This window comes from Cyclopterus lumpus, chromosome 15 (assembly GCF_009769545.1).
Source record: "Cyclopterus lumpus isolate fCycLum1 chromosome 15, fCycLum1.pri, whole genome shotgun sequence".
Classification (NCBI taxonomy): Eukaryota; Metazoa; Chordata; class Actinopteri; order Perciformes; family Cyclopteridae; genus Cyclopterus; species Cyclopterus lumpus.
In genome coordinates this window covers 23,808,357-23,835,946 of record NC_046980.1, presented here as the reverse complement: position 1 = coordinate 23,835,946, position 27,590 = coordinate 23,808,357, and the positions used below count along the sequence as shown (strand labels likewise).

Below are 27,590 nucleotides of genomic sequence, written 5' to 3'. Positions count from 1 at the left end.
CTTTGATGCTCGGCGCTTTTAAAGAGCGGTTATGTGTGAGGAGCAGATGTCCTCAGGATACATTTACTGTGTGCTCTTAAGTCAAAAGTGGAGCCAAATAGTGGCTTTGAAAGCTGGGACCTTGAAGCCCTCCTTGGTCTTTTCTCTTCTTTAAGGGTGTCAATTTGATTTAGATCTCTTATTTTTATTTTTCCAACACACTTTAGATGTTGATGAATCCAGAGAGTTAGGCGTTGTTGTGTTCTATGAAGCTCCAGATGAACTGGGAAGAATCACAAAGTCCATCAACCAACCTCCACTCTGCCGAGGAGGCATTGTGAGTATCTGTAAACTCATATCTCTTATTCACGGACTACTTTATGTACACGCCCTGTAAAGAAACGAGTCACGTATGTATTACACTCATTATAAATACACAACGGCTGAATATCCTAAACACCATTTGGAAACAGGGAAGGTCTGAGGGGGAGTGTGACACAACCCGACCAACAACAACCTGTGATGTCATCAAGGCCTGCAATGAAACAATGACAGCATGCGTCGGCTCTGTTATTGTGAATTGTTCACATTGCCTCACTCACCACTAGCAATCCACTCCAGACAGGATGCAGTAAGACTTTGTATAATATTTCACCCACTAATATACAAACGGATTAGTTCTTAAGTGGCGTTTAGGAAGGATTTTGGAGAACTTGCAATATTTCTCTATATGAACACAAGTTGTTCCAGGAGGACTCGTGTGCTGTTATCGAAGTCCAATATATTTGTACTAATGGATAGTATATTTCATTACTTTGAAACCCTGATATAAATCACACTTATAATGATGTCCTGTTTATAGATTGTTATAATTCTAAATGTGTTCAGAGACCAATGATCTGGTGATGTGGTTTCTGTAGATGGCATTGCCCTGGCATCCAACACCATGTAAAGAGTCTCTAGTTATCTTTGACCGAGACTTGTCCTTTAACTCCACGTTAAGCAAATCTCAAGGACTGCATTTTATCATCTACGTAACATTTAAAAAATCAGACACATCTTGTTCCAAAAAGATGCAGAAAAGCTGGTTCACACGTTTGTTACTTCCAGACTAGATTACTGCAACTCCTTATTAAATTCTTCTCCTCACCTCCAAAGCCTTGATTGGTGATGCACCATCATATCTTAAGGAGCTTGTAGTACCATATTGCCCCACTAGAGAGCTGCTCACTAAATGCGGGGCTACTTGTGGTTCCTAGAGTCCTAAAAAGTAGGATGGGAGCCAGAGCCTTCAGTTATCAAGCTCCTCTTTTATGGAACCAGCTTCCACTTTCAGTCCGGGAGGCAGACACAGTCACCTCATTCAAGAATAGACTTAAGACTTTCCCCTTTAATAGTCCTTATAGTTAGGGCTGAATCAGGTTTGCCCTGGTCCAGCCCCTTGATATGCTGCTATAGGCTTATAGGCTGCTGGGGGATGTTTTAGGATACACTGAGCACCTATCTCCTCTTCTCTCTCTCCTTATGGATGAATTTCTCCATTGCACCTTATTAACTCTGCTTCCTCCCCGGAGTCTTTGTGACTTCACGTCTCATGGGGTCCATTGGACCTGGAGGTGTCTGAAGCTGGTCCTGGGTCCTGACTCTTTGCCCCTGCTTCCTGCATCCAGCCCCTGACCTGGGCCTGGCCTCCTTCCTAATGGCCCTGCCTCCTTCTCTGTGCCTCCTGCCTCAAAGGCCTGGCCTCATTGGTCCGGCCTCTTTCGCGATGCCTCCTGCCTGGTGGCCCTGCTGACGTTTTTTCTGTTTTTTTTAGGACTTTTTCCTGATCCGATGTGAGGTCAAAGGTCAGGGATGTCAAGTACAGATTGTAAAAACAAATTTGTAATTTGTGATTTTGGACCAAATAAACTGAATTGAATTCATGCAGCCTAATGATATTACCATCAATGTAATGGTTGGTTTTGTATAATGCTACAATATCAATATGAATATCTTAAAATAATTTAAACCTTCCTGTCATGTCCTGTGGCGACACGATTTTCATATGGAAGCATCGCAGTGACATTACGACCCTCAGGTGACACAGCATTATGAAAGCAGGACAATATATAGAAATATAATGAGAGAAATATAATTTCTCTCAACATTTAACAGGTCATATCTGCAGAAAATGTTCCCATTCCCATTTGTGAATATGTCTCTTGAAGAGCTTCCAAGCAACACTTTGAACTGTTCTGTGTCAGCACACACAGAATCGTACTCGTGTGAGTTCCCTCACCACAATCCTATTTATGTTGGCAGTCGTATGCATGGTCCATCATCTCATACGCATTACGACCCCAGCTCAGGCCAGAGGGTAATGGAGTGACTACGTTTACATGCACACAGACTATTATTCTGTCTATGACACTCTTCCAATGTTGATATGGGTCATGGGTCAGCGCTCCTTTGGATATTCTGAATTAGGCTTTATTCCAAATGGAGCATTTTCAAAATGAAGACATGTGGGATGTGCCAGTACGATTGGGGTACTGGGAGCATTCTGTGGACATGTATTTAGTTCCCAAATGGAAAGGGTTTGTCCCCTAGTTACATGAATGTGTTCAGTCAATTTCATTCAAATCCGTCCATCAGATATTGAAGTGGACATCTTGGCCTGATGGTGGTGTTAGAGGGTCATTCAGGATTAATCCTCTGAGGTCCTTGATTATTGTAAAGCCAATTTCATGAAGATGAGGCCACATGAGGACAGTCAAGTGGACATTTTGACCTGGTGGGTTTTGGTTTGAGTGAAATATCCTGAAAGCATGTTGCACTTTGTGTGTGGAGATTGTGTATCTTGTTCATTCAGGAATAAGCTGTTCCTCAGTCTGCTGGTGCGTGTTTTGGGGGTCCTGTACCTCTTACCTGAGGGCATGTGGGTGTGTTGAGACTTCCCGAGACACCGCTCGGGTTACAGCAGGCCGGACCGCTCACATCCACTTATGTGCTGGTGCAGCTGCCATTGTTGGGCCTTTTTTATTCCAACAGTTGGGATGTGGCTAGCCCATGTCAAGTCCTAATGTGCCCCCAAAGTCCACAGCTGTGTGGAGGTGATGCTGAGGACGAAGCCCTGTGGCGCTCCTGAACTGAGGGTCAGGGAAGAAGAGGTGAGGTGGTCCAGATCCTTGAGCTTACTGACGGGCCTGGAGGGCTCTATTGTATGAAACGCTGAGCTGTAGTCCAAGAACAGCATGAGGGGTAAAACCTGGCGTAAAAGGAATACAGTTGGTCTGGGAAGGTGGGTGTAGGTTTGTGATTTGTTGCTTTTCTGTAATAGTTTGGAGTCCCTGCCTCAGGTTGCTGGAGGAGAGCTGGGACTCCATCTCTGTCTTTAATTGCTGTTCTTAGTGTGAAGCCAGTGTACTTACGTGAAGGCTGCGGTCCGCACCAACCTTCATGCAGCTGAGAGCTGATTGCTCGGTCCTTTGGGCTTCCTGTCTGGACAAAGGCCTGATAATATTTGAATATAAAGACCGATGTAAACTCCTGCAGTCCCAGGGCGCGAGGGCTTGGTCAGGTACCTCAGGACCAACAGGTCTTGAAAGAGATCCGGTAACATGCTGGGGGCTCATTCGGACCAGGACTCCAGCTCGCTTGCCTCTCCTCCTCCACTGGGAACGTTTGAGAGGGATCCGGAATGAGAAGGTCTTGGCTCGTACCCTTTCTCTGTTGTAGGTGATCCAGTGGTTGCTTGTTGTTGTTGTCGTGAATTCAGACCAGGGCTGAGTTCCTCAACTATTAAATACAAAACTACAGTCTCTGGCCGTGACCTGTTTTCCTACATTCCTGTGTTTCTCTTTCTCGGTGTCTCCGCCTCCTGTCAGTCACTGTGTCTGTGTCCTGGGGGCGCTAATTATGATTCATCCCCACCTGGCTCACCTGCACACCTGGCTGCAATCACCTCATCACCTCCAGCATAAAGTGTCCAGTGTTCCGCCTCCTCTGTAGTGTTGTGGCTCTCAGCCTCTCAAGTATGTCGCTAGTGGGTTTTGGTGGTTCCCCCTAAGGTCTGCGTCCTGTGCTTAGGTCTCGGGTCCACTCTCAGGTCCTGTCCCGATACTTGACTTAAAAATAACCCGTTAACTAACTTTTTAATAAAAAGCTTTAAATTAAATAATGTCCAATTTCACAGTTGTGTTGAGCTCCTGGCATTCTTCTTCAATAATTTACATTTGTCCACTAACTGTCAGTCCAATATACATCACTTCTATTGTTTTGTGCCCATTGTAATAGGAGATGCAGTTTAATACAATTTAGTTATTTCTGTAGTGTTGTCTTATTTATTAACACTGTACTCATCAGTTTAATGTAATATAATATGAGAATGCAATGACAGTGCTAAAAAGAAGGCATCCAGAAAACAATCCATTAAACATAAAAAAAAAAAGAAAAAATACACAAATAGATCAAATTAAGTAAATCAATAAATTAAGTAAATAAAGAATACCCCCACCCAAGCAATCCCTTTTCATCTCTGACCTGTCGGAGCCGTCCTTTTTGCTTAGGAAGGTTCCTAACTGAGTAAAATGGTTTAGGAACTGGGTCATGCTAAAAAGCAACATTTAACCGAATGGTTGAATCTACATTATTACACAAAGGAAATGTTGATTTTTAACAGTTTCATTGATATTGCTGGATTGAATTGTCAGTTTCTACTGATTGTTAACTGAGACAGCAGCAGGATAAAGGACCTCTGGTCTCTCTCCACCACGAGTGCACCGGCCTCTCACCGAAGGAGCTTCTTATGTAGCCTGCATGCAACACTAGAATAGATTTAGTTGGGATGTGTTTTTCTTTTTGTAGTCCTTCTTTGTTGTAGTTTCGCCATGGCAGACCTCCGTCAGTGGCATCTGCCTTTGCATCATAATGACGTAGTTTAGTGAAAGCATAGTAGGACTCTTTTCCTAACTCCTCGTGAATTCTCTGTTACACCTTTCCTTGACCCCATGACCTTTCCCATCGAAGTCAAGTAAAAGTGGCTAGGAATGGAGGTTCCGAGTTAAGCAGCCCTGGCTCTGGCCGATCCGGTGACCTCGGCAAGACTTGTGCTGCTGCTCCCTGCATCACAGCCAATTCCACCACCCACCATTGTGTTCATGCACTCACACAGAAACTGCTTCATGTCTTTGAGATCGAGCGCCGCAGATCACACTTAAAATATAAAAACAGTTTCTCAAAATGGTTTTAATGAATTTATGGTGGGAGCGAATGACGTTAACTCAAGCTATTTATTAATTGTGTTGTAGCGACCCTGGGTCAGGAAAGCAGGGGAGGAGCCTTCAGTACACAGGCTACTGTGGGCGGAGCCTTCAGTACACAGGCTACTGTGGGCGGAGCCTAAAGTAGACACGCTACTGTGGGGCGGAGCCTAAAGTACACAGGCTACTGTGGGCGGAGCCTAAAGTAGACACGCTACTGTGGGGCGGAGCCTAAAGTAGACACGCTACTGTGGGGCGGAGCCTAAAGTACACATGCTACTGTGGGCGGAGCCTACAGTACACAGGCTACTGTGTGGCGGAGCCTTCAGTACACAGGCTACTGTGGGCAGAGCCTAAAGTAGACACGCTACTGTGGGCGGAGCCTAAAGTAGACACGCTACTGTGGGGCGGAGCCTAAAGTAGACACGCTACTGTGGGGCGGAGCCTAAAGTACACATGCTACTGTGGGCGGAGCCTACAGTACACAGGCTACTGTGTGGCGGAGCCTTCAGTACACAGGCTACTGTGGGCAGAGCCTAAAGTAGACACGCTACTGTGGGGCGGAGCCTAAAGTACACAGGCTACTGTGGGGTGGAGCCTAAAGTACACAGACTACTGTGGGCGGAGCCTACAGTACACAGGCTACTGTGGGCGGAGCCTACAGTACACAGGCTACTGTGGGCGGAGCCTTCAGTACACAGGTTACTGTGGGCAGAGCCTAAAGTAGACACGCTACTGTGGGGTGGAGCCTAAAGTACACAGGCTACTGTGGGCGGAGCCTAAAGTACACAGGCTACTGTGGGCGGAGCCTAAAGTACACAGGCTACTGTGTTAACATTACTCTCGTCTAAAGTAAGCTAGCTTCACTCTTCACTAGGTTTCCTTGTCTTTTCCACACATGTACAGGACCTGAAGGCCGACTGACATCACCAGGCCACCAGGCGGGGCAGAAGGAGGATCCGTTAGCTTCACACTGGTCGTAGAGAGCCGTATGTGGGCGTGTCTGCATTCCACAACTCAGCTTTGTTTTTCTAGTTTGTGAAGTGAAAACAAGGTGATAATGTTTCAAAAAGGCCAGGCGAGGGGAAATCCAGGAAAGCGTCAATATTTGGAAGGAATGTGATATTGAAACAACATTGCTAATAGAAATAAAGTGCAGGCCGCTGGGGGAAGACAAATGTTCAGGCACACAGTTTGACGCAGTTTTTTTTTTCACGTTTGTTTTTTTCTAAAATGAAGTAATAATGACACCGTCGTGAAGTCAAATCATCTGATACATACTCTGGTATTTCCTGGCTTGTGAGAGTTAATTAAAGACAGCGTTGCTCAATGCTTTCAGTGATGCTGTCGCTCTGTGGCTCCTACGCGGACACCTGCTGAAGACAGAAAGCAACGCTCAGGACAGTTTGTATTTCTGCTAGGGATCTCAGCTTTCCAACAGTTTTAACTCCTAGAATGAAGTTATTATTTGGGTTGATATAATTCAGAATAACCTCAATTCAGATGATGTACACCTACAGCACGTAACTTTAAAATGGTGTCAGTTATAAGAGGACATGGTCTGATATGAAATGAAAGACTTCATGGCTTTTTTCTTTTGAACCCCTGCCACCAAGTTTTAAGAATACTGTATAATCTCTGTATTTCCTGCTAATTAGCAAATGTTAGCGCGATGACATGTTCAGCTAAGAATACAAGTGTGAAGGACAATATTTGCTCACTCGTTGCCGCAAAAAGAGATTTAATGATTTACCAACGCTGGTAAATAATTAAATCCTACGGTATTTTTCGTCGTACTTGTACAGCAACTCTCCAACGCCGGTGTGCGCTCTTCCTCTTTTTCATCCCCAAGAAAGTTGACAGTAATATTATGACGAGCATGTTAGATGCTGATGTTAGCGTTTAGTTGAAAGCACCGCCGTGTCTTCACATCAGCCTGAAGATCAGTTTAATTCTATCCAGTGGAACACTGTCATACATCATTTCATTTCCTCTCTACACATCTCTGAATGTGTACAGTTTACACATGTTAGCTCAGTCAGAGAGCACATCTATTTCAGCTCTTCTTTATTGGCTCGGGGACATTTTAGAACATCATTGATCACTTTTAAGACCTAAGTAAATCTCATATCACCTGACTGCTTTTCCTTCTTAAAAACATATTTGTATAAGTGGTTTGTGTGCTCTGACTGAACAACTCCACCCACTGAAGACCAGCCATGTGGCCGAGAGCTCCTGAAGAGGCAGTAGAGATGTTGTCCAACATGTTTACTGTTAAGGACAACATGCTATGACTCAACCCAAAGTGTTCTCGAAAAACGTGTGTGGTTGTTTTTGACATATTTAACAGTAACAATGAAAATGTCAATCATGTCCTCTGTATAATATGGTTGTGTTTCTCACAGCTTTAGTTCGACCCTACACCGGCCATTCCCTGTATCATTGAACCCATTCTTGCACTTCCTCTTGTTGCTCCCTGTTCGCCTTCAGGCTATAAAGCTCAGTCCGTCTGGAGACTTTTCCTTGCTCCTCCTCTCTCTCTCTAGCCGGCTCCTCCTCCTCCTCCTCCTCCTCCTCCTCCTCTCTCTCTCTAGCCGGCTCCTCCTCCTCCTCCTCCTCCTGTGGAGCCCAGCCCCCTTTAACTTTTCTCAGCTGGAGCTCCTCACACACTCACACAGAGCGCTCTCCGTCCAGCAGGCGAGGAGTTACAGGTATCATGACCCCGCTCGAGGACCTCCACACCGAACAGCTTTTCAACTGAACTTCAAGGCAACCTCTTGAGCAACATGCCGAGGACTCTCTAAGGAGGGTGCGGGGGGGTGGGGGGGGGGATTTCATCTTTCTGCAACTTCACCACATTTGAATTCTCCTCGACCTCGGGGATTGTTACGGGAAGATGAGCGTGAAGAAGAAGAAGGCCGGGCTGGTCATGAGCTGGCAGAAGTCGTTCTCCATCCTGGCTCCGTGGAGGAAAGGTACGGTCACCTGTCTTCCCACAGCAGTATGTGTTGTCTAACCCTCCCACCAGCCTCCTGTGAGGAGGAAAGGTACGGTCACCTGTCTTCCCACAGCAGTATGTGTTGTCTAACCCTCCCACCAGCCTCCTGGGAGGAGGAATGCAGCAGTCATTTCAGCCACAGGGTGTTTATTGGTGGAAAAGCCTTCAGAAGTGACTTCGCTGTGGGTCTACGGGGACACTGGTGGGTCTGCAGCTCCATCGTATGAGTCTGTTTAATGAACATTTCATTGGGTTCTCAGCCAATTCACTTGTTCTTCTTAAGGGCTATAAACATTCAGGGGGAACTTTTACTACCAACGTCTTCATCTTCTCTGGCACCTCGTCATAAAACGTGTTCACTGAAAGACAGGACTTTAATGTGGGGCTTGTAAATGTTGCGTCTGGCCTGGTGGCCCCCCCACCAACACAGAACCCTCCGTAGACCTCCATCAGGAGACATTCAGCCAGGGAAGCTGGAGCTCCGTATCCATGTGTCGTGTTACTGCTGCATTAAAGAAGCCTTGTTTGTAAAGCTAATAGCTTTAATATAATAATTCTGGTAGTGTGATTCATCATTGTGTAAAGATGCATTCATTGTTTTGGGGCATTTGGAGGCAGCAGAACAAAACAGATGAAGTTATTGGTTAATGTGCGTTGAGTTGGTGAACTCTCAAATCCAAAAGCAACGCGACACCACAGCGAGAGTCCTCTTCCTCATCCCTCTTCCTCTTCCTCACCCGCTTCCTCTTCCTCATCCCTCTTCCTCACCCCCTTCCTCTTCCTTATCCCTCTTCCTCTTCCTCACCCCTCTTCCTCTTCCTCACCACACTTCCTCTTCCTCACCCCTTCCTCTTCCTCACCCCCCTTCCTCTTCCTCACCCCACTTCCTCTTCCTCACCCCTCTTCCTCTTCCTCACCCCCTTCCTCTTCCTCACCCCACTTCCTCTTCCTCACCCCTCTTCCTCTTCCTCACCCCCCTTCCTCTTCCTCACCCCACTTCCTCTTCCTCTTCCTCACCCCTCTTCCTCTTCCTCACCCCCCTTCCTCTTCCTCACCCCTCTTCCTCTTCCTCACCCCTCTTCCTCATCCCTCTTCCTCTTCCGGCATTCCACGAGCCTTTCAGACATCGACGGTACGACACACCTGCCGAGTGGCAGATCCTCCGGCCGTGTTGTTGTTGTTGTTGTTGTTGTTGTTGTTGTTGTTGGGGTAAAGCGTTGCTCTGCTTGACAGCGGTCACATGGTCTGCCGTGTTACTCGGAGGAGGAAGAAGAAGACCAGTGTGGCTGTGGGAGCTGAACTGTTTGTTCTCCAGAACCTCTGGAACCTCGTGCTGTGTTTCAAACATGGAACCTCTCTCCCTCTGAATAATACCTGACATTCAGAATACTCAGTGGAATTCTGTAAGATTACAATTACAACAGAGAGAGCTATTGTCAGATATTCAGAGGTTATGAATTGAGGGGAGTAAAGTAGTACTTATGTCATGTGTGACACAGAGTAGGTTTCATCCAATGGTACACATGGAGGGGTCAGGCATCTGCTCCAAGGTCAAAGGTGTTTGCTTTGGTTTGCTATGCCTCACATCCCTTATTGAATCAATGTTTATCTGTCAACAACATGTCCATCTGAGTGGGACACGACGAGAGAGAGTGTAACTCAAACTATGATGACTTTATCATAGCATATTAATCATCAGTCAGTACTTTTATTTGAATACATTCCTTCATTAAGGTTTTGAATGCACAGCTTTAATTGGAGTATCACACCACTAATCATGTGTTATGCAACACATTCTCACACTCTGACTCTCTACTAGGTCACTTAGTCCTGATGCATTGATGACATGTAGCATGACAGCGCATAGAGTCCATTTAGCATTCCCCTCTTTATTGCTCTTGATACTACGTGACCGGACCTCCTTCACGACCGCCGTAGATCAGAGTTAGTACAGGGTCACTGGCTAAGCTGGCTGGCATGTGGAACTGCTGGATATGTTCACACGTCCCCATGTACCCATAATTCCTTGCATTTCTGAATATGTTTTTCACATGAACCAAATGAAGCCCCTGTACGCTCCATGTGAACGCACCTGGAGCGTGTTGTGGCTACACAGTGTTCAGGAGGGATGGGAAGTCAAACAAGAAACTGTCAGAGGAAATTAGTCGAAGGAGATTTGACTTGAGTTACAGTGCTCCTGCACATTCTTGCCTTATCTTAACGGTTTCTGAGTTGGGGGGGGGGGGGCGTTAGCGATGATAAACAGGGAGTCTGGGTATTATCCTTAAGGTTGATGACGCCACGGTCAAGAGAGAGGTGGAAACCAGAGCAGGCATCCCAGCTGGGCCACGTGTTGAGCAACGAGTCCAGAGGGTGGTGATAGTCTGTGGGGGTGCAGTGGTATGTCCCACCTCATCACACGTCTGCTTTAAACTCCTCAAAGGGCTCCAGAACCTTTCAGTACAAGAACCAGAACATGGACTTTACTGGAAAAAGGTGAAAAGAACACGCTACCTGAATCTTTTCACTTACAACGTTGGAGTTTCAAGATTATATTTTTGGATCCTCATTATTAAGCAACCCAAAAAGATTTGAAGAAGCACACAAATAAACACTCATGCCGATCCTCCCCAAACGGACCACTCGGTAACGCCTCTACTCAAAGCCTCTTATCTGCAGCCCGAGCACACCAGTGGTCAGTCTCTAACAGGAGCCTGGCATACCCATAATCCACCTGGGCTGTAAAAATAACCGCCGCGTCACAGCCTGTTTATGGCCTCTTGTGCTCAGAAGCTGAGAGGCCGTTTAGCCCGAGAGCTTCTGGAGCTGCTGCGTCCTGCGTTGAAAGGGAGAAGCCTCGACCCCCCGATAACAGAGGGTTGTGTACTTCTCTTGATACATGAGCTGTAAATAAGGTCACAAACACTCCTCTTAAAAGAAATAGTTCCATGACTCATTAATATCTCATGTCCCAGTGTTGTTTAGTGCATGCTAGTGCATGTTAGCGCATGTGAGCGTGCATGCTAGTGCATGTTAGTGCACGTGAGCGTGCATGTTAGTGCATGTGAGCGTGCATGCTAGTGCATGTGAGCGTGCATGCTAGTGCATGTGAGCGTGCATGCTAGTGCATGTGAGCGTGCCCCACTGGTTAGCTCGTGGTCACTTTTTCTCCCCGGGCCCTATGGAACATGCGTATTGAGAGCACACGACCTCCCAGCATCCAACAGAAGGACTCATTTAAAAGCCATTACCCATATTCAGGATGGACCTGAGTATTGAGAGCCCCCATGGGCTCCCCCTAGCAGCTGGGCCCCAGAAAGCTCATCTGGAACGGGGCGGGTCTGCTCAGAAGTGTAGCTGAATTTGTGTATGATAAAAAAGTACCAAAATTGATGCTGCAGAACGAGAGATATTTTCTTTTTTATGCAACAAATTCTTCTTTCCGGACAAAACCCGGCACCTAACCACAATGCACTGCATCCACTGACAGACGAGTGTGTTATTCTATTGGTAGCAAATATAGCATTGCTTGGATCAGAGAGGAGGGGTTTGTCTGGAGCTCGGTGCTGTTTGGTAGCCCCTGGATGTGGGCGCTGTTTCCCTCTAGCCTTCAGGCAGCTTACAGCTTTGTTCTCAAGGTGTCCATTAGAGAGGCCAACAGGGCAACCACTTAACCCCTTAGTCCTGAAGCCTCTGACTTAAGGAAGGTAAGGAATTCCCTTGATTGACAATGCTCGCAGCACCTGGAAGGTGAAATGAGCGTGATGGGAAATGTCTGCAGGACGTTTTTAGACAGAAAAGAGGCTTTAAGATGGGTGGGGGAAGGGGGGCCGGCCCTCTGTAATCATATGTTGGGGTTCTTAGTCAAAGCACAGAGACTGGAAATGCTCTGAGTCAGCCGGTGGGGACAATTACAGGATAGATGTTTGTGTTGTTGAGGGATGAGAACAGCTGGTTCCGGGGCCGACACCTGTCCGGCTGACGCTGGTTGCTGAGAGCGGATTGATTCACAATAGCAAGAAGTGGGATTACAGTTGATTTGGCTGGATGATGCTGGTGATTCAGGGTCAGGACGGCACTGAGAACCACATGAGAACCAACGTCTGATGTTTGATTCACAGGGAAGCAATCTGCTCTGATTCAGCCTCATTTCATCATTTCAAAACGTGCACATTCCCATCTGTTATGTTTTTACAATTTTCACATTTCTTGGAAATAAATACTGTTCAGCAGCTGAAAATAGATCGTCTCCTTCTGTTTATTGAGAAAAGATGACACGGCGACACCACATTTGGTCTTACTGCCTACTTTACTCTTCCTGTTGAGAGACAACGTTCTGAAACAAGTGATTGTTTGATGGGAACAATCTTATCTGCTCGACCTACATTCTCTTGTTCAGTATCTTGCTCCAACGTTCCTCGGTTCATTCATATTCCTGGAAAGGTCCGGTCCAATGTCTTGTTGCGTTATTGAGATTCCGCCCCGTGAGTCACTGTTTGATTTCTTTGTTCCAGGAGAGTCCAGTCCTCAGGTTGTTAAGGAAGCTTCCGGGGTTAGAGAACACAATGCCTTCAATACAGTGACCCAATAAGATCTGTTTGCTAGGAACTGTGTTTGTGTAGGACAGTTTAACATCCCATGTCTGGGCCAACAGACCACGGCACTCAGGCTGAACCCTGAATGAAGCAGCCAGAAAGGTCCCGACAGGATTCACCCAAAACAATGAAGCTGCAGTTGCTCAAATATCCACCTGAGGCTCTCCATCTCTTCAATGCCCACAGACCTCCACGTTATAATGCCTTCACAGCAGAAATAATCATGTTTTCAGCCTGCTACAACACGGCTTGGGTCTCTAAACTAAGACAATAGGTTTAGATTATATTAAGGCTTAAAGTTACGTAAAAAGAAAAAGGGTTCTGCTTAGTGTCACCTAATTTGAGTCACTAAACTTAACCTCTCTGTGCTTTTGGTGCCTTTTGAGAATGTTTTATGCCAATATTGTTAACATAATAAGGCTTGCTGTGTAGTTATTGTACGCTGGGCTCAGGGATGAGCTGAATACCATACGGCGCCACTCAGACAGGAGTACATCTCACTGGTGTTTTAATGGCACCTCGGTAACTACACGGCTATTAAATCATCACATATTGCTGCATTACTTCTTTCTATTCAGGTTGACCTTATTTAGAAAATACTAAACCTATCTGAGTAAAGCGGTTCATTTGCTCTCCATGCCTTCCTCCAGTACAGCTAATGTAGCACGTGTTAGCATGCTGCCCGTGACCCTCTGGGTTGGTGGGCGTGAACCTCAGCAGCTCTCCTGACTGATTACACACTGACTACACTCTGACATGTCATGTATACATACAGCCAATTATGAGAGGACCAGGAGCTGCTGCCGGAGACCGGACACGGGTGTTACGTCTTTCTATCTCCCCTCTGTTTACAGTCCTGTCAGAGTACAGTCAAATGTTGAGAGACGCCTCCTTTAGTTCATTTCAATCATGTGGTGCATTGGTGATGCTCTTTTTTGCTAAATCCAAAAGTACGTATTCATGTCAAAGAAGTGGTCATCTGTAAGTAAGTAAAAGTAAGAACAATGTATTTATATTGTTCTTTTTACAGAGGTCACAACTCAAATGAACACAATGTGACAACAAGGGGCAACACATCACAAGAAAGGGGGCTTTATATTAAAATGGATGTTACATACATATATGATTATAGCTTACTCAATTTAGGAACATTGTTCACAGTAAATTGGACAGTTTGTGGTTGGTAATAATGAATGATTAATTTGCCTCTGTGAGCTAATCCTCTGTCTGCATGAGAAACATCAGGAATACAAGTCAAGCAGATCAATGTTTTTATGAATAGATAATGCCATGGATTCATTTCATGACCATTGTTTTGCATTGCTGGTCACTCATTAGACTTCCCACTCTGGTCAGAGGTATTGCTCAAGAGACAGTCAACACTGATGTAGGTTACCACACAATGGGTTTCACTCAGTACAGTGAGGTCAGGGAGAAAAACAATACGCATCAGAGGTGACCTGCTGAGCATACCAAATAAATGGGTGTACGCATTCTTCTATTTTTTTGCAGCTTTTGGCAATAACAGGAAATTAATTTGTAGAAGAGAAGTTAATTTGGGAGTTGAACTTTCTAAAAAGAAGAACAAGAGCTCACCACATCACAACAGAGTCAATGTCATACATCATCTATCAGTGTCTTCCAAAACTGTCTTTACTCTGATTATGAATCATGGATGTAAACAAGTCTGTTAAAGTTAGGGAAATATTGTAGTGTTGGGCTTTAAAAAATACTCAAAGAATCCCTCGTGGACATTCTGTCCTCATAAAGCAGGTAAATGTGTCATTTGAATGAAGAACTGATGCTAATGTGCACATTCTTTGTTTGTGCTGTTCATTCGTCTTTGAAGGAGTTGAGTTTGCAACATTCTGACCAAACGAGCACAAAATAAGGACTTAAAACACGTCCGCGCTCTTTGTTTTTGTGTTGAATCCCAGACTCAGTTCCACAGGAAGAGACCTGGTTTAGAGGCTGAGGACCAAACATCGTATTATCAGTGTGTTGGCAGAGCTGCTCCTTTTCAACACCGGGGTTACAAAAACAGTTCATTTCCAGGAAAGCGCTCCATCAACATGGCAACATAAATGTGGGTGTGTTGCTGTTTTGGGAGCTTTGTGAGCTAAATGTTCTGTATAAAAACATAAGCTTCCTTTATTTTCACCAATTTAATACTTAATCAAAAGAAAATATTGCATTGTTTTGTATGAACCTAGTTTAAAGATATTTTTCATTTCGTGAGTCCGTTCCAGTCGAAGTTGAAAACCCAATCAGCTCCAATCAGCTAACATCCTGTTTTTAACTAATCACTAGTGCATCATTCATCATTCAGCCTTCACAATCACAACATCCCCTTTTGGATCATCCAAACCACAAAACACTGCTTTTGCTTTTGCTGAGCCTATTATCAATACACCAAAGTCCTCCACTTTCATTCAGATTCTCACAACATGCTTTGGAAAGAAATCCCCTCCAAGGACTCCCTCCCCCAGCGTTCCCCTCAGAGAGGATAAAAGCATCGGATTTACCACTTCAAAGAACTTTTAATCTCATATTTGCCTCGGCAAGATCTCCAATTCATGCGGCAGGAAGTCGCCCGAGCTCCATTATTGTCGAGGTGTGATACACAACTCTGGAATTATATCCCAAAATGCTGCTTAGCTGCAGTTTTACTTCAGGCATTTGACTTAACAACCATAACAACCCCTGAGCTTAATCAGGCATTCTCCATATCCTTTCTCTGCAATGGTTAGAAGGTAAATGTCCATTTGATTGACAGAGTCATATCAAATGTCCCACAGTGAGAAAGAGGAGAGGACACATACGACTGCTTCGTGTAATGGTCTTAACTGGAGCTTCAGATCAAAGCTGGACAGGTGGGGCACACTGGCACATTGTATGGCCCTGTGGTATTTGAGTTATATAATGCAGGATTACGGAAACATCTTCAAGCATCCAGTCGTGTCTCTCCTTTTGTGATGGTGCATATGATCCATTCATAGTCAAAAGACTGGATCCAGTCCAGAATTAACCAATTGATGCTGGCAGAATGGTTTAAATACCTGTGCTTCTACGGTCTTTTATTTTATTCTGAAAATTAATTATAGTTGTACATCCGCCAGGTATTATATCATTTGGCTATTTGGTAGCCCTAAGCTACACGTTGGCTTAACCTCAAGTATTTCAAGGTCTTTCATTTCCTTTGAGGCATATCAGAGACATTTCACACTGTGTGAAAACAAACTGGCGGCCCAGGTATGAAGAACAGCTGCGTCAGTCCTTCAGCAAAGGCCCAATAATGAAGGAAAGCCCTATCGCGGCCGTAGGGTCAACGCACGGTGGGACACAAATGATGTTTTTCTCATGTTTTATACCGACAGTCAATGCTGGTTTCTTTCATCTCCGACCAAAATACTTTGCAAATCTTAACCAATACGATGAATGCCCACTCACTTTAATCAAGTAGATAGTTCAACCCAAACCAAGTCTTCCTCTGAGCCTCAACCTAACCAAACCTTAACCATCGCTGGTATCAAAAACCCTTTCAATGTCCAGTCAATGTCGTCCTGCCAATAAAGGCACCAGATCAGAAAATACTTTACAATTACAAACTACATATTACTGAGGGACCTGTTGAGATGGGGCTTCTAAAATCTATATGTTCTTGTCTGTTGAACAGGGAAAGGAGACAGAGATGCGGTCCTGGACAGTGAGGTTGTTCTGACCAAAATGAAGCTCTTCAGTAACTTCCACGAGAAGCTCCTGACGGCCGACGACTCGGCCTCCACCATCTCAACGGTCTCGGTTTCAGAGCAGGACATCTCGGATCCCACCAAAGCTTCTGAAGGGAATTCCCATCTTGATGACAAGTCCGGGCAGCTTCAGATGGAGTCTGGCTCAGACTACCTGTCTGTCATTTTCTCCGACTCTCAGCTCACGAGGTTGTACAAGTTTGAGTCGGAGGACTCTGGAGTGGAGCTGCCCAGTGGCGCTAACTCTCCGTCCACCCAGACAGGCTCTGAGCAGAGCTTCATGCTCCACAGTCGGGAGTCCTCCTGCAACTCCTGCAACCTGAACTCGGACCCTTCCACTGTGCCTGATGAACAAGTCACATATGCACAGAGCTCTGAGATCAAACAGGCACAGGACTCAGTGGGTGATAGTCAGAGTACAGCAGTGGATACTCTGGATAATGTCTTCATACACTCAGAGGAACTTAGTTCAGCTGTGGGTGTGGAACTGTACATAGGTGAGGATGTGGATGGGGACCAGTGCCGGGCTACAGGAGTCAGCCCTGATGGAGATGAGGACATGATGTCTGGACAGCTGGAGGTAAACTGTGCTGTGATTGAAAGGACCTGCTTAGAAGGAGGTTGCGATGACATGACGGCCACTGACTTTGAGCCAGAGCCGATAAGGAGGAGTGACACCAGTGACAGCCTGGAGGAGTACATGGACGAATGCTGCAGGCTGAGTGAGGTAAGAATCCATCCATCGATGTTCTTTATGGGCGCCGGCAGAGCGCATAGATGTCCTTCTCCCTAGCCCACATCCTCCAGCTCTTCCTTGGGGACCTTCCTCCCTTGTTCCCAGGCAAGATAGGACAGGTGTTATAACCAGTCTGGCAAGTTATTTGTCTCATTACATTACATGACATGTCATTTAGCTGACGCTTTTATCCAAAGCGACTTACAATAAGTGCATTAAACCATGAGTCCAAACTCAAAACAACAAGAATCAAGCAAGTACAATTTATTCAATAACGTTAAACTACAGAGTACTATCAGTAAGTGCCATTTAAGTGCTACTAAAGTGCTAAACAACAAAGTGCTATCGGTAAGAGACATTTAAGTTCTACTAAAGTGCTACTACGGCTCTACCTTCCCTATTCAAGGTATAGTTGAAAAAGATGTGTTTTTAGTTTGCGACGGAAGATGTAGAGACTTCCTGCTGTCCTGATGTCAATGGGGAGCTCGTTCCACCAATGAGGAGCCAGCACAGCAAACAGTCGTGACTTTGTTGAGTGTTTAGCTCGAAGTGAAGGAGCTACAAGCCGATTGGCAGAAGCCGAGCGAAGTCTCCTTATGGTCTAGAAAATGTTTTCTCCAAAAATGTTATGCTCAAACATTTGCAAATCTAATTTCACACAAAATGCTCTAAATGTACAAAAACACATTTTAAAGGGCCAGAATGTAGAATTTCAGTGGATCTATTGACATAAATGGAGTACCATATTCACAATGTTTTCATTAGTGTATAGTGACCTGAATGCTTGTGTTTTTGTTGAGCCCTTCATATCTACAGAGGGAAAGAATCCTCTTCCACAGAGTCCATCATGTTTCTACAGTAGCCCAGAATGGACAAACCAAACACTGGAGGCCACCGTAGTTCTCTACACGCTGTGATGCCGTCTGACTGCAGGAGTGTTAGTTTGGTAACAGCTGTTAGTATTCAGTTGGTTGCAGCCACAGCGATAGACAGTGACATCGTCAGCATCTGGCTTTAGCCACTGAGGCTTTTGGTCTAGCCCTGAGTCTTTCTGATGGAAGACAAATAATCTTTAATCATCAGGAAATGTTCAATTCAATTCAGTTTATTTTGTATAGCCCAATATCACAAATTACAAATGCCTCAGAGGGCTTTACAATCTGTACACATACGACATCCCTGACCTTTGACCTCACATCGGATCAGGAACAACTCCCCAAAAATAACCTTTGACAGGGAAAAAAGGGAAGAAACCTTCAGGAGAGCAACAGAGGAGGATCCCTCTCCCCGGATGGGCAGATGAATAGATGTCATGTGTACAGAATGTAATTCCTGACCACCACAAACTTGCTGCTGCTGGACAAGAACACAAGCTAGCTCAGCAATAGGAGCACTAGTGAATACATATAGAATACAAGATTTAAAACAACTATTCATAATATTGTTACAATATGATAAAACATTGAAATGAATTAAACATGTTAAGTGCTTTTCAGTGCAAAAACAAAACAAGGACTAAAGACATTCCTCTCCGTCAAAGGCTCCTACAGATTAAGTTTGACAGAGGAATTCTACTAATATAACTAATCATAACTAATCACATACCATTAACATGTTTTGCTATACAATGCCTTAGTTTTGGTTCAATAAGAACTATGAGCAATAACATGTAATTCCCTATTAATGACTGATTCATCCGTGGGGCTCTGCAGTCCAGCTGTGCTGCAACGCACAGCTTCTGACTGATGTCAGAACTTAGTAGTTATGAACCTGTTGCGTTCATGTTGGACAACACATGTCCTGTGATTGTATGAGCTGTGCATTCAAAACTGTTGATAAGGACAATTATGGCTCCTCCCTTTTGGGTGAGCCACAAAAACATGTGATGTCATCATCCCTCACTTCAAACTCGTTCCCTCTGTCACCAGGTCATTCTTTCACTGCAACGTATATATGATCCACGAGTCACTACATTGTGCATTTATAGGTATGATTGACACATGGAAGTCCTGAGAGTTTTGTTCTAACTTCAAGAGCACTGACGCCGTCCTGTGCTTGAATCCTCTTCCAGTGCCAGGACAAGACAAAAGAGCCACTGTACTCATTCAGGAGGAACTGCACGGGCATGTTCCATTCATGTGACAGGAAGAAAAGGAGATATTTTCCTGTTCACATCCAAAAGGAGAGACCAAAGTGGGCTCTACGGAGAGAGCACCTGACAGCTGTGGAAGCTGCAAAGTCATAGTCAGCTGTTAGATGTTGCTGAACACATAACTATCATAACATATTGATACACACAGTCAAAGTACTCAAATGTTCACTTCATGTGCAGAGGGACAGAGACACGATGTACTACATGTACTTGACGTTTGGATGATGCTGGATGGTTTCATGAAGAATACAAATAATAATGCATCATTTAACTTGTGTCGAATTTGAACGTAGCAACGTAAACCGTAACATTTCTCTGTCGGGTCAAATGTAGTACTACAATGAGTAGAAGTACACAGTAAGCAGAATACAGTGCTTTGAAGGCCTTTTGTTATTTGAGTTATTTAATGGTACAAAGAGTTTGAATAGTTACATATTTGAGTATTTTTTATTTTATTTATTTGCACAATTCAAACAATAAAATTACAACAGACATAAATGAATATCACAGTGCAGGAAGAGACAAAAAGCCAACTGGGATTATTTGAAGCCTCCACCTATATAATATTTAAAACTTTACAAAATTACAAACATTTAACATTTTACAAAATAACAAACATAAAATGAAAAATGCACAAGATAGACAATATTTAAGGGCAATAACAACTGTTTAAGGGCCCCAGGCTCAGGTTCATAACAATAAAGTGTGTCTGCAGTGATGCAGCTATTTCATGGTTTCTCCAGAACACCTCAGGCCCAACAAGATGTCTGACTCAGATTATGAAAAATAATTGATCATGAGGGATCCTGCGTATTTAAACATCATCCATAGCTTACACAAAATACAATTTAAAAAAGCAGTGATTTATATTACGTTGAACCATTGTTATCTTATGCTTGAATCATCTGGCAGGCCAATGGGAACCCTACGGAGCGCTGGTCCCACAGCTCATGGCAATCTATCCAATAGTGGTCTACCACATCCTCCTCGTCTCCTCCTAAAGATCTTTAAAAACAAGTCCCTTCTGAAGATGAGGCTTTTATTATGGCTGGCCCACCGGGCGAACCCTGAGAGACAGAGGAAGTACGGTGGGAGTGCGTACGTTACAGTGCTCGGCAGCTTTCATGGACTCACATGTCACGCAGCACCTGTTCATCTGTGCAGAGGGACGGGAGATGTTTCTAGCGATACTGTCGCTGACCACCTGCTCTTGTCTCATCCGAACCCCCGCCCCCCTGCTTTCCAAACCCAGAGCTTGGCGGCTTACCTGGATGCATCAAATACGTGTCAAATATCTCAAATGACTCACATATTTACGCAGATAAAGGCTCTTTGATAGCTCCCTGGAGCCGCTGTGAGGTAATGGTGTGTGGCAGTGGCTTTTAGGGGCCCGGCATGACAGACTCTATAGGTGTACTTTGCTGACAGGCAGTCAGGTAGGGTGGCCCCCATGGTCATCATCACTCCACAGCTAATAATGTAATTCCTTACCCTCCTAAATGGGGCTCTGTAGTCCGTGGCGGAGGGATTTGGGATTTCTCTTGGACACTCTCTCCGTGTTTATCCGTGAGCCTCATCTCCTCTACTCTGTTCATCTGTCCTCCTCCCTCTGTCTCCATGTCCTCTGTCCTCTGTTGTTGTTGAGTACTATACTAACCAACAAATAAAGAAACAACTTAAATGTGACGAAACGTAGTCTATTTTTTCACGAGAGGACCAAAACCAAGTCAGGTGCTCCAGGACAGTGTCCAACACTGGACAGAAGGACAGCTCCAGTAAAGTGTCCAACACTGGACAGAAAGACAGCTCCAGTAAAGTGTCCAACACTGGACAGAAGGACAGCTCCAGTAAAGTGTCCAACACTGGACAGAAGGACAGCTCCAGTAAAGTGTCCAACACTGGACAGAAGGACAGCTCCAGTAAAGTGTCCAACACTGGACAGAAAGACAGCTCCAGTAAAGTGTCCAACACTGGACAGAAGGACAGCTCCAGTAAAGTGTCCAACACTGGACAGAAGGACAGCTCCAGTAAAGTGTCCAACACTGGACAGAAGGACAGCTCCAGTAAAGTGTCCAACACTGGACAGAAGGACAGCTCCAGTAAAGTGTCCAACACTGGACAGAAGGACAGCTCCAGTAAAGTGTCCAACACTGGACAGAAGGACAGCTCCAGTAAAGTGTCCAACACTGGACAGAAGGACAGCTCCAGTAAAGTGTCCAACACTGGACAGAAAGACAGCTCCAGTAAAGTGTCCAACACTGGACAGAAAGACAGCTCCAGTAAAGTGTCCAACACTGGACAGAAGGACAGCTCCAGTAAAGTGTCAAATACTGGACAGAAGGACAGCTCCAGGACAGTGTCCAACACTGGACAGAAAGACAGCTCCAGGACAGTGTCCAACACTGGACAGAAAGACAGCTCCAGTAAAGTGTCCAACACTGGACAGAAAGACAGCTCCAGTAAAGTGTCCAACACTGGACAGAAAGACAGCTCCAGTAAAGTGTCCAACACTGGACAGAAAGACAGCTCCAGTAAAGTGTCCAACACTGGACAGAAGGACAGCTCCAGTAAAGTGTCAAATACTGGACAGAAGGACAGCTCCAGGACAGTGTCCAACACTGGACAGAAGGACAGCTCCAGTAAAGTGTCAAATACTGGACAGAAGGACAGCTCCAGGACAGTGTCCAACACTGGACAGAAAGACAGCTCCAGTAAAGTGTCCAACACTGGACAGAAGGACAGCTCCAGTAAAGTGTCCACTACTGGACAGAAGGACAGCTCCAGTAAAGTGTCCACTACTGGACAGAAGGACAGCTCCAGGACAGTGTCCAACACTGGACAGAAGGACAGCTCCAGTAAAGTGTCCAACACTGGACAGAAGGACAGCTCCAGTAAAGTGTCCAACACTGGACAAAAGGACAGCTCCAGTAAAGTGTCCACTACTGGACAGAAGGACAGCTCCAGGACAGTGTCCAACACTGGACAGAAGGACAGCTCCAGTAAAGTGTCCAACACTGGACAGAAGGACAGCTCCAGTAAAGTGTCCAACACTGGACAGAAGGACAGCTCCAGTAAAGTGTCCAACACTGGACAGAAGGACAGCTCCAGTAAAGTGTCCACTACTGGACAGAAGGACAGCTCCAGTAAAGTGTCAAATACTGGACAGAAGGACAGCTCCAGGACAGTGTCCAACACTGGACAGAAAGACAGCTCCAGGACAGTGTCCAACACTGGACAGAAAGACAGCTCCAGTAAAGTGTCCAACACTGGACAGAAAGACAGCTCCAGTAAAGTGTCCAACACTGGACAGAAAGACAGCTCCAGTAAAGTGTCCAACACTGGACAGAAAGACAGCTCCAGTAAAGTGTCCAACACTGGACAGAAGGACAGCTCCAGTAAAGTGTCAAATACTGGACAGAAGGACAGCTCCAGGACAGTGTCCAACACTGGACAGAAGGACAGCTCCAGTAAAGTGTCAAATACTGGACAGAAGGACAGCTCCAGGACAGTGTCCAACACTGGACAGAAAGACAGCTCCAGTAAAGTGTCCAACACTGGACAGAAGGACAGCTCCAGTAAAGTGTCCACTACTGGACAGAAGGACAGCTCCAGTAAAGTGTCCACTACTGGACAGAAGGACAGCTCCAGGACAGTGTCCAACACTGGACAGAAGGACAGCTCCAGTAAAGTGTCCAACACTGGACAGAAGGACAGCTCCAGTAAAGTGTCCACTACTGGACAGAAGGACAGCTCCAGGACAGTGTCCAACACTGGACAGAAGGACAGCTCCAGTAAAGTGTCCAACACTGGACAGAAGGACAGCTCCAGTAAAGTGTCCACTACTGGACAGAAGGACAGCTCCAGGACAGTGTCCAACACTGGACAGAAGGACAGCTCCAGGACAGTGTCCAACACTGGACAGAAGGACAGCTCCAGTAAAGTGTCCAACACTGGACAGAAGGACAGCTCCAGTAAAGTGTCCACTACTGGACAGAAGGACAGCTCCAGGACAGTGTCCAACACTGGACAGAAAGACAGCTCCAGTAAAGTGTCCAACACTGGACAGAAGGACAGCTCCAGTAAAGTGTCCACTACTGGACAGAAGGACAGCTCCAGGACAGTGTCCAACACTGGACAGAAGGACAGCTCCAGTAAAGTGTCCAACACTGGACAGAAGGACAGCTCCAGTAAAGTGTCCAACACTGGACAGAAAGACAGCTCCAGGACAGTGTCCCCAGGTGCTTCCTGTGAAAGATGGCCAGAAAGCCGGCCTGTGTGTTGAGACGGGTCCGGCTGGGAGCAGCAGCCTACGTGCTCACCTCGTACCTTCCTCCCTATCTGGATGCTCACACATCTGGTGCTCCATTCCTTTCCAACACGGTCATGTTTAGGAAAGCATTACAGGGGCAGATAGTGAGTCAGAGAAGGCCTGAGTTTACACATAGACCTTGGATGTTATTGTCTTATCATGCTCTTCTTTTGAATATGGGAGGGGAAAACAACAGAAACAGATTTTCTCTACAAAAAAACAAGTCTAGTTCTAGCAACTAACCACTGTAGTAAATAACATGCTCACTCATTGAAACACATTGGCTCTCAGTCAGTTAGTCCGGCCACCACTTTGGTTAAGACTGAAACATCTTAACAAATATATGCATTAACTGTCATAAAAGGCACCTTTTAAAAATATTGAGCAGGTGGTTGGATGAACCATCTGTCAATCAAACTCTTCCTAAAGCGAGTCAGGAGAAGAGAGAAAACATCTTTTCCAATGAAGAAATACTCTCCGATTCTGATAGAACGGATGCTACTGCAGCATCTAGGCTAACCTCTTCAGTAATCGCCATTGTTGTCTAGAACAAACAGCCTCTCTGTGTCGCGTCACACACACATAAGCCACGCCCCGATTGGTCTGTACTCTGGCGTACTGGACCCAAAGGGGTCACTTGAAGTCTGACAAGATGGATTTCTGCGTGATCGTGTAACATTGCGAGAATCCGACTGCCATGCAAGGTCCCCAGAGGATGACCCCTGTTATACCATTAAAGCTGTAGTTTGTGCTTGGTGCTAATTAATAAATGTTAAATGTTTGATGTACGCTCCAATTTATGAGGTTAAATTCAGACATGAATGAGACTGGATGGTGCTTGAAGACTTGAAGAATTGAGACCTCTGCTCCTTTGAGCCAGGACTCTCTGTGAAGGTATTTCTGGGAATTCCCAATTGGGAAGCAACGAGTTGGCCCTGAAGTTACTGGACAGATTATGTAACCCACCTGGACTGGGATTGCCTTGGCATACCCCAGAAGGAGTTGGAGGACGTGTTGAGAGGATGATGCAAACTTAGCTTAGCTTGCTGTAGCCAAGACGTGGACATTACGAGCTGAACATCAGCAGGTTATGTAATTGTGACCATGTCATCATGCAGAAGAGCCTAAATACAGCTTCCCAAGGCTGTTGACTCTTCTTTAGAACGTTTAGTTCTCACTAATTATCTGCAATTTTGTGAAATCCTGTAACGATGTTGAGACATTGCCATTGGTCAACTAACCTGTAGAACTTCCACATGTACAACAGTGACAGGAGTAATTTCCCCTTCTTTCCCACTTCCAGATTCTGGAGTCAAGACCCTGATGTTTAGGCTTTAGATATTCCTGAGCTGCATCATATAAATGACCCTCAGATGAAAACACATGACGGATATACATTTATGCTGGCTTTCTTCCACCCACAAGGCTTTTTAAGATCTTCCTCCTCAGACTAGTTGGACAAATGGGATTCTTGATCCGACTCAGCCACTAATGTTCACCTCAGAGAACTCCAGCATTATCAAAACTTGATTCATTGATGTTCCCATTCTAGTGGCCTAGTGGTCAGTTCCATATGTGAGACAATATTGGCCCTTTATCAGGGAAACTCAGAGGAAGTGCAGCAGGGTGTGTGCGTGTTTGTTTGCATTTTAAAATGAGGTTGTGCACGCACAACTAGGCATTCCCAAATCTCAGTCCCTATTCTCGGCTTTGGATCACTCAGTGGTCTCCGTGGGGCCGTGGATAAGATCTACCCCAGGCCTGATGGCGTGCATGTCTCAGCAGGAAGGGATTCTGGTTACAGACCCTCCCCCTCATCATCAGCTACCCCTGAGGAAGTGAGGGTCATCTCGTGGAAGGAATACCCTTTCTTATCTTAATTAGCCACCAAAAAAACACGAGAGGTCTGGTCGCTAAAGAGGCTCTGTGGAGTCAACAAAAAAGGAAAAGCAACTGATATTACATTAACCCTCTGAACCTATTAACGGCATTTGGTGTCCAACACTGAGAGCAGAGAGTGAACCAAAGCCACACATGTGCTAAAAGATGCTAAAACTCTCTGTAGAGCTGAGGAGGTTGGTTTATTTATCCTTGTGACCCATTTTTTATGTAAACATATGGATTAGTGCAGCTTTATGAATACATATGTTTCCTTTTATATGTCGTGCAGGTGTATCTTAGATTTGACAATAAAAGATTGTTTTGGTGTGAGGTGCTTATTTTTGGGGATATCGGCTATAGCATCAACATACATTGTTTCTTGATTTCATTGCTGTTAAGTTTGTATTTTTAGTCTCTTTGAGTGGCACCTAGTTTTATTCAATTGGGGAGAAAACAGACATCTCTAGGGCTCATATCTCCAAAACCAGGCAACATAAGAGGAAAATATTTCCTAATTGGTTTGGGGGTGAACTATCCCATTTTAAATATTGATTTCAGCTAAACATATCTAGACATTTCTGAGCTATAAATTAGCAGATCCTATTTGTCCCAGCTCCAAATATGATGAATATCCTATAATGTACGATGACACAATGAAAGTCTAAAAGAAAGCTCAGTGTTGCATGGGAACGGGTTCATGGTCAAGAGCCTGTGTCCAATAGAGGAAATGAGTGATGTCAGTCCTCCAGCCTGTTATGGCTGCTGGCCCATTGTTTGGCCGGTGTTTTCCATCAGGACAGTGTCAGCAGCACGGAAAAGAGGGGGTAAAGACCCGACCGAGCTCACATCCTGCTTTTGTTGGGACGCTTTCAGGAATATTGATCATTGGATAGATATTTGCTTAAAATTCCAGTTTTTGTATTGTGTTGACAAACTGTAGCTCCTGGGTGAGCAGACACATAAGCACAACATCCTGGTCGGGGTTATTATGTGATGTAGCAAGTTTAATTAGTTTCCTCTTAGTAGCAGTATGTGTACGATAGAATATATCTGAGCATCTATGTCCAAGGTGTTCCAGATGAATTTCAGAGTACAGAGTTCCAGTACAGAGATGAGTCCTTTATCAGCACTAAGGTCTAACAAGACCAGTACAGAGATGAGTCCTTTATCAGCACTAAGGTCTAACAAGACCAGTACAGAGATGAGTCCTTTATCAGCACTAAGGTCTAACAAGACCAGTACAGAGATGAGTCCTTTATCAGCACTAAGGTCTAACAAGACCAGTACAGAGATGAGTCCTTTATCAGCACTAAGGTCTAACAAGACCAGTACAGAGATGAGTCCTTTATCAGCACTAAGGTCTAACAAGACCAGTACAGAGATGAGTCCTTTATCAGCACTAAGGTCTAATAAGACCAGTACAGAGATGAGTCCTTTATCAGCACTAAGGTCTAACAAGACCAGTACAGAGATGAGTCCTTTATCAGCACTAAGGTCTAACAAGACCAGTACAGAGATGAGTCCTTTATCAGCACTAAGGTCTAACAAGACCAGTACAGAGATGAGTCCTTTATCTGATGCAATTAGGAGGTCATTAGTAATCTTCACCAGTGCTGTCTCTGTCTCTGTGGTGTTTTCTAAATCCTGACTGAAACTCCTCAAATAAACTATTCTGATGTAGAAAGTCACACAACTGATTTACTTTCTCAAGGATCTTAGAGAGGAAGGGAAGGTTAGAGATCGGTCTGTAGTTAGCCAACACCTCTGGATTAAGAGTGGGCTTTTTCAGGAGAGGTTTAATTACAGCTACTTTGAAGGAATGTGGTACATTGCCTGTTAGCAAAGACACATTAACAATATCCAGCAGAGAGGTGCCAATTAAAGGCAACACGTCTTTAAGCAGCCTCGTTGGGATGGGGTCTAAGAGACAGGTAGACGGTTTAGAAGT

General features: G+C 45.0%; 1 protein-coding gene across 1 annotated transcript in view; it reads left to right on the top strand.

Annotated features, from left to right (window-relative positions):
* The first annotated feature begins 8,076 nt into the window (after positions 1-8,076).
* The window catches only part of si:ch211-250c4.3 (uncharacterized protein LOC100535981 homolog), a 33,282-nt gene continuing 13,768 nt past the window's right edge, over positions 8,077-27,590 (top strand). Inside the window, exons 1-2 of the mRNA XM_034552176.1 lie at positions 8,077-8,197; positions 16,492-17,291. Coding sequence (XP_034408067.1) covers positions 8,119-8,197; positions 16,492-17,291 — 879 coding nt within the window. The 5' untranslated portion in view covers positions 8,077-8,118. The remainder of the gene's footprint in view (positions 8,198-16,491; positions 17,292-27,590) is intronic.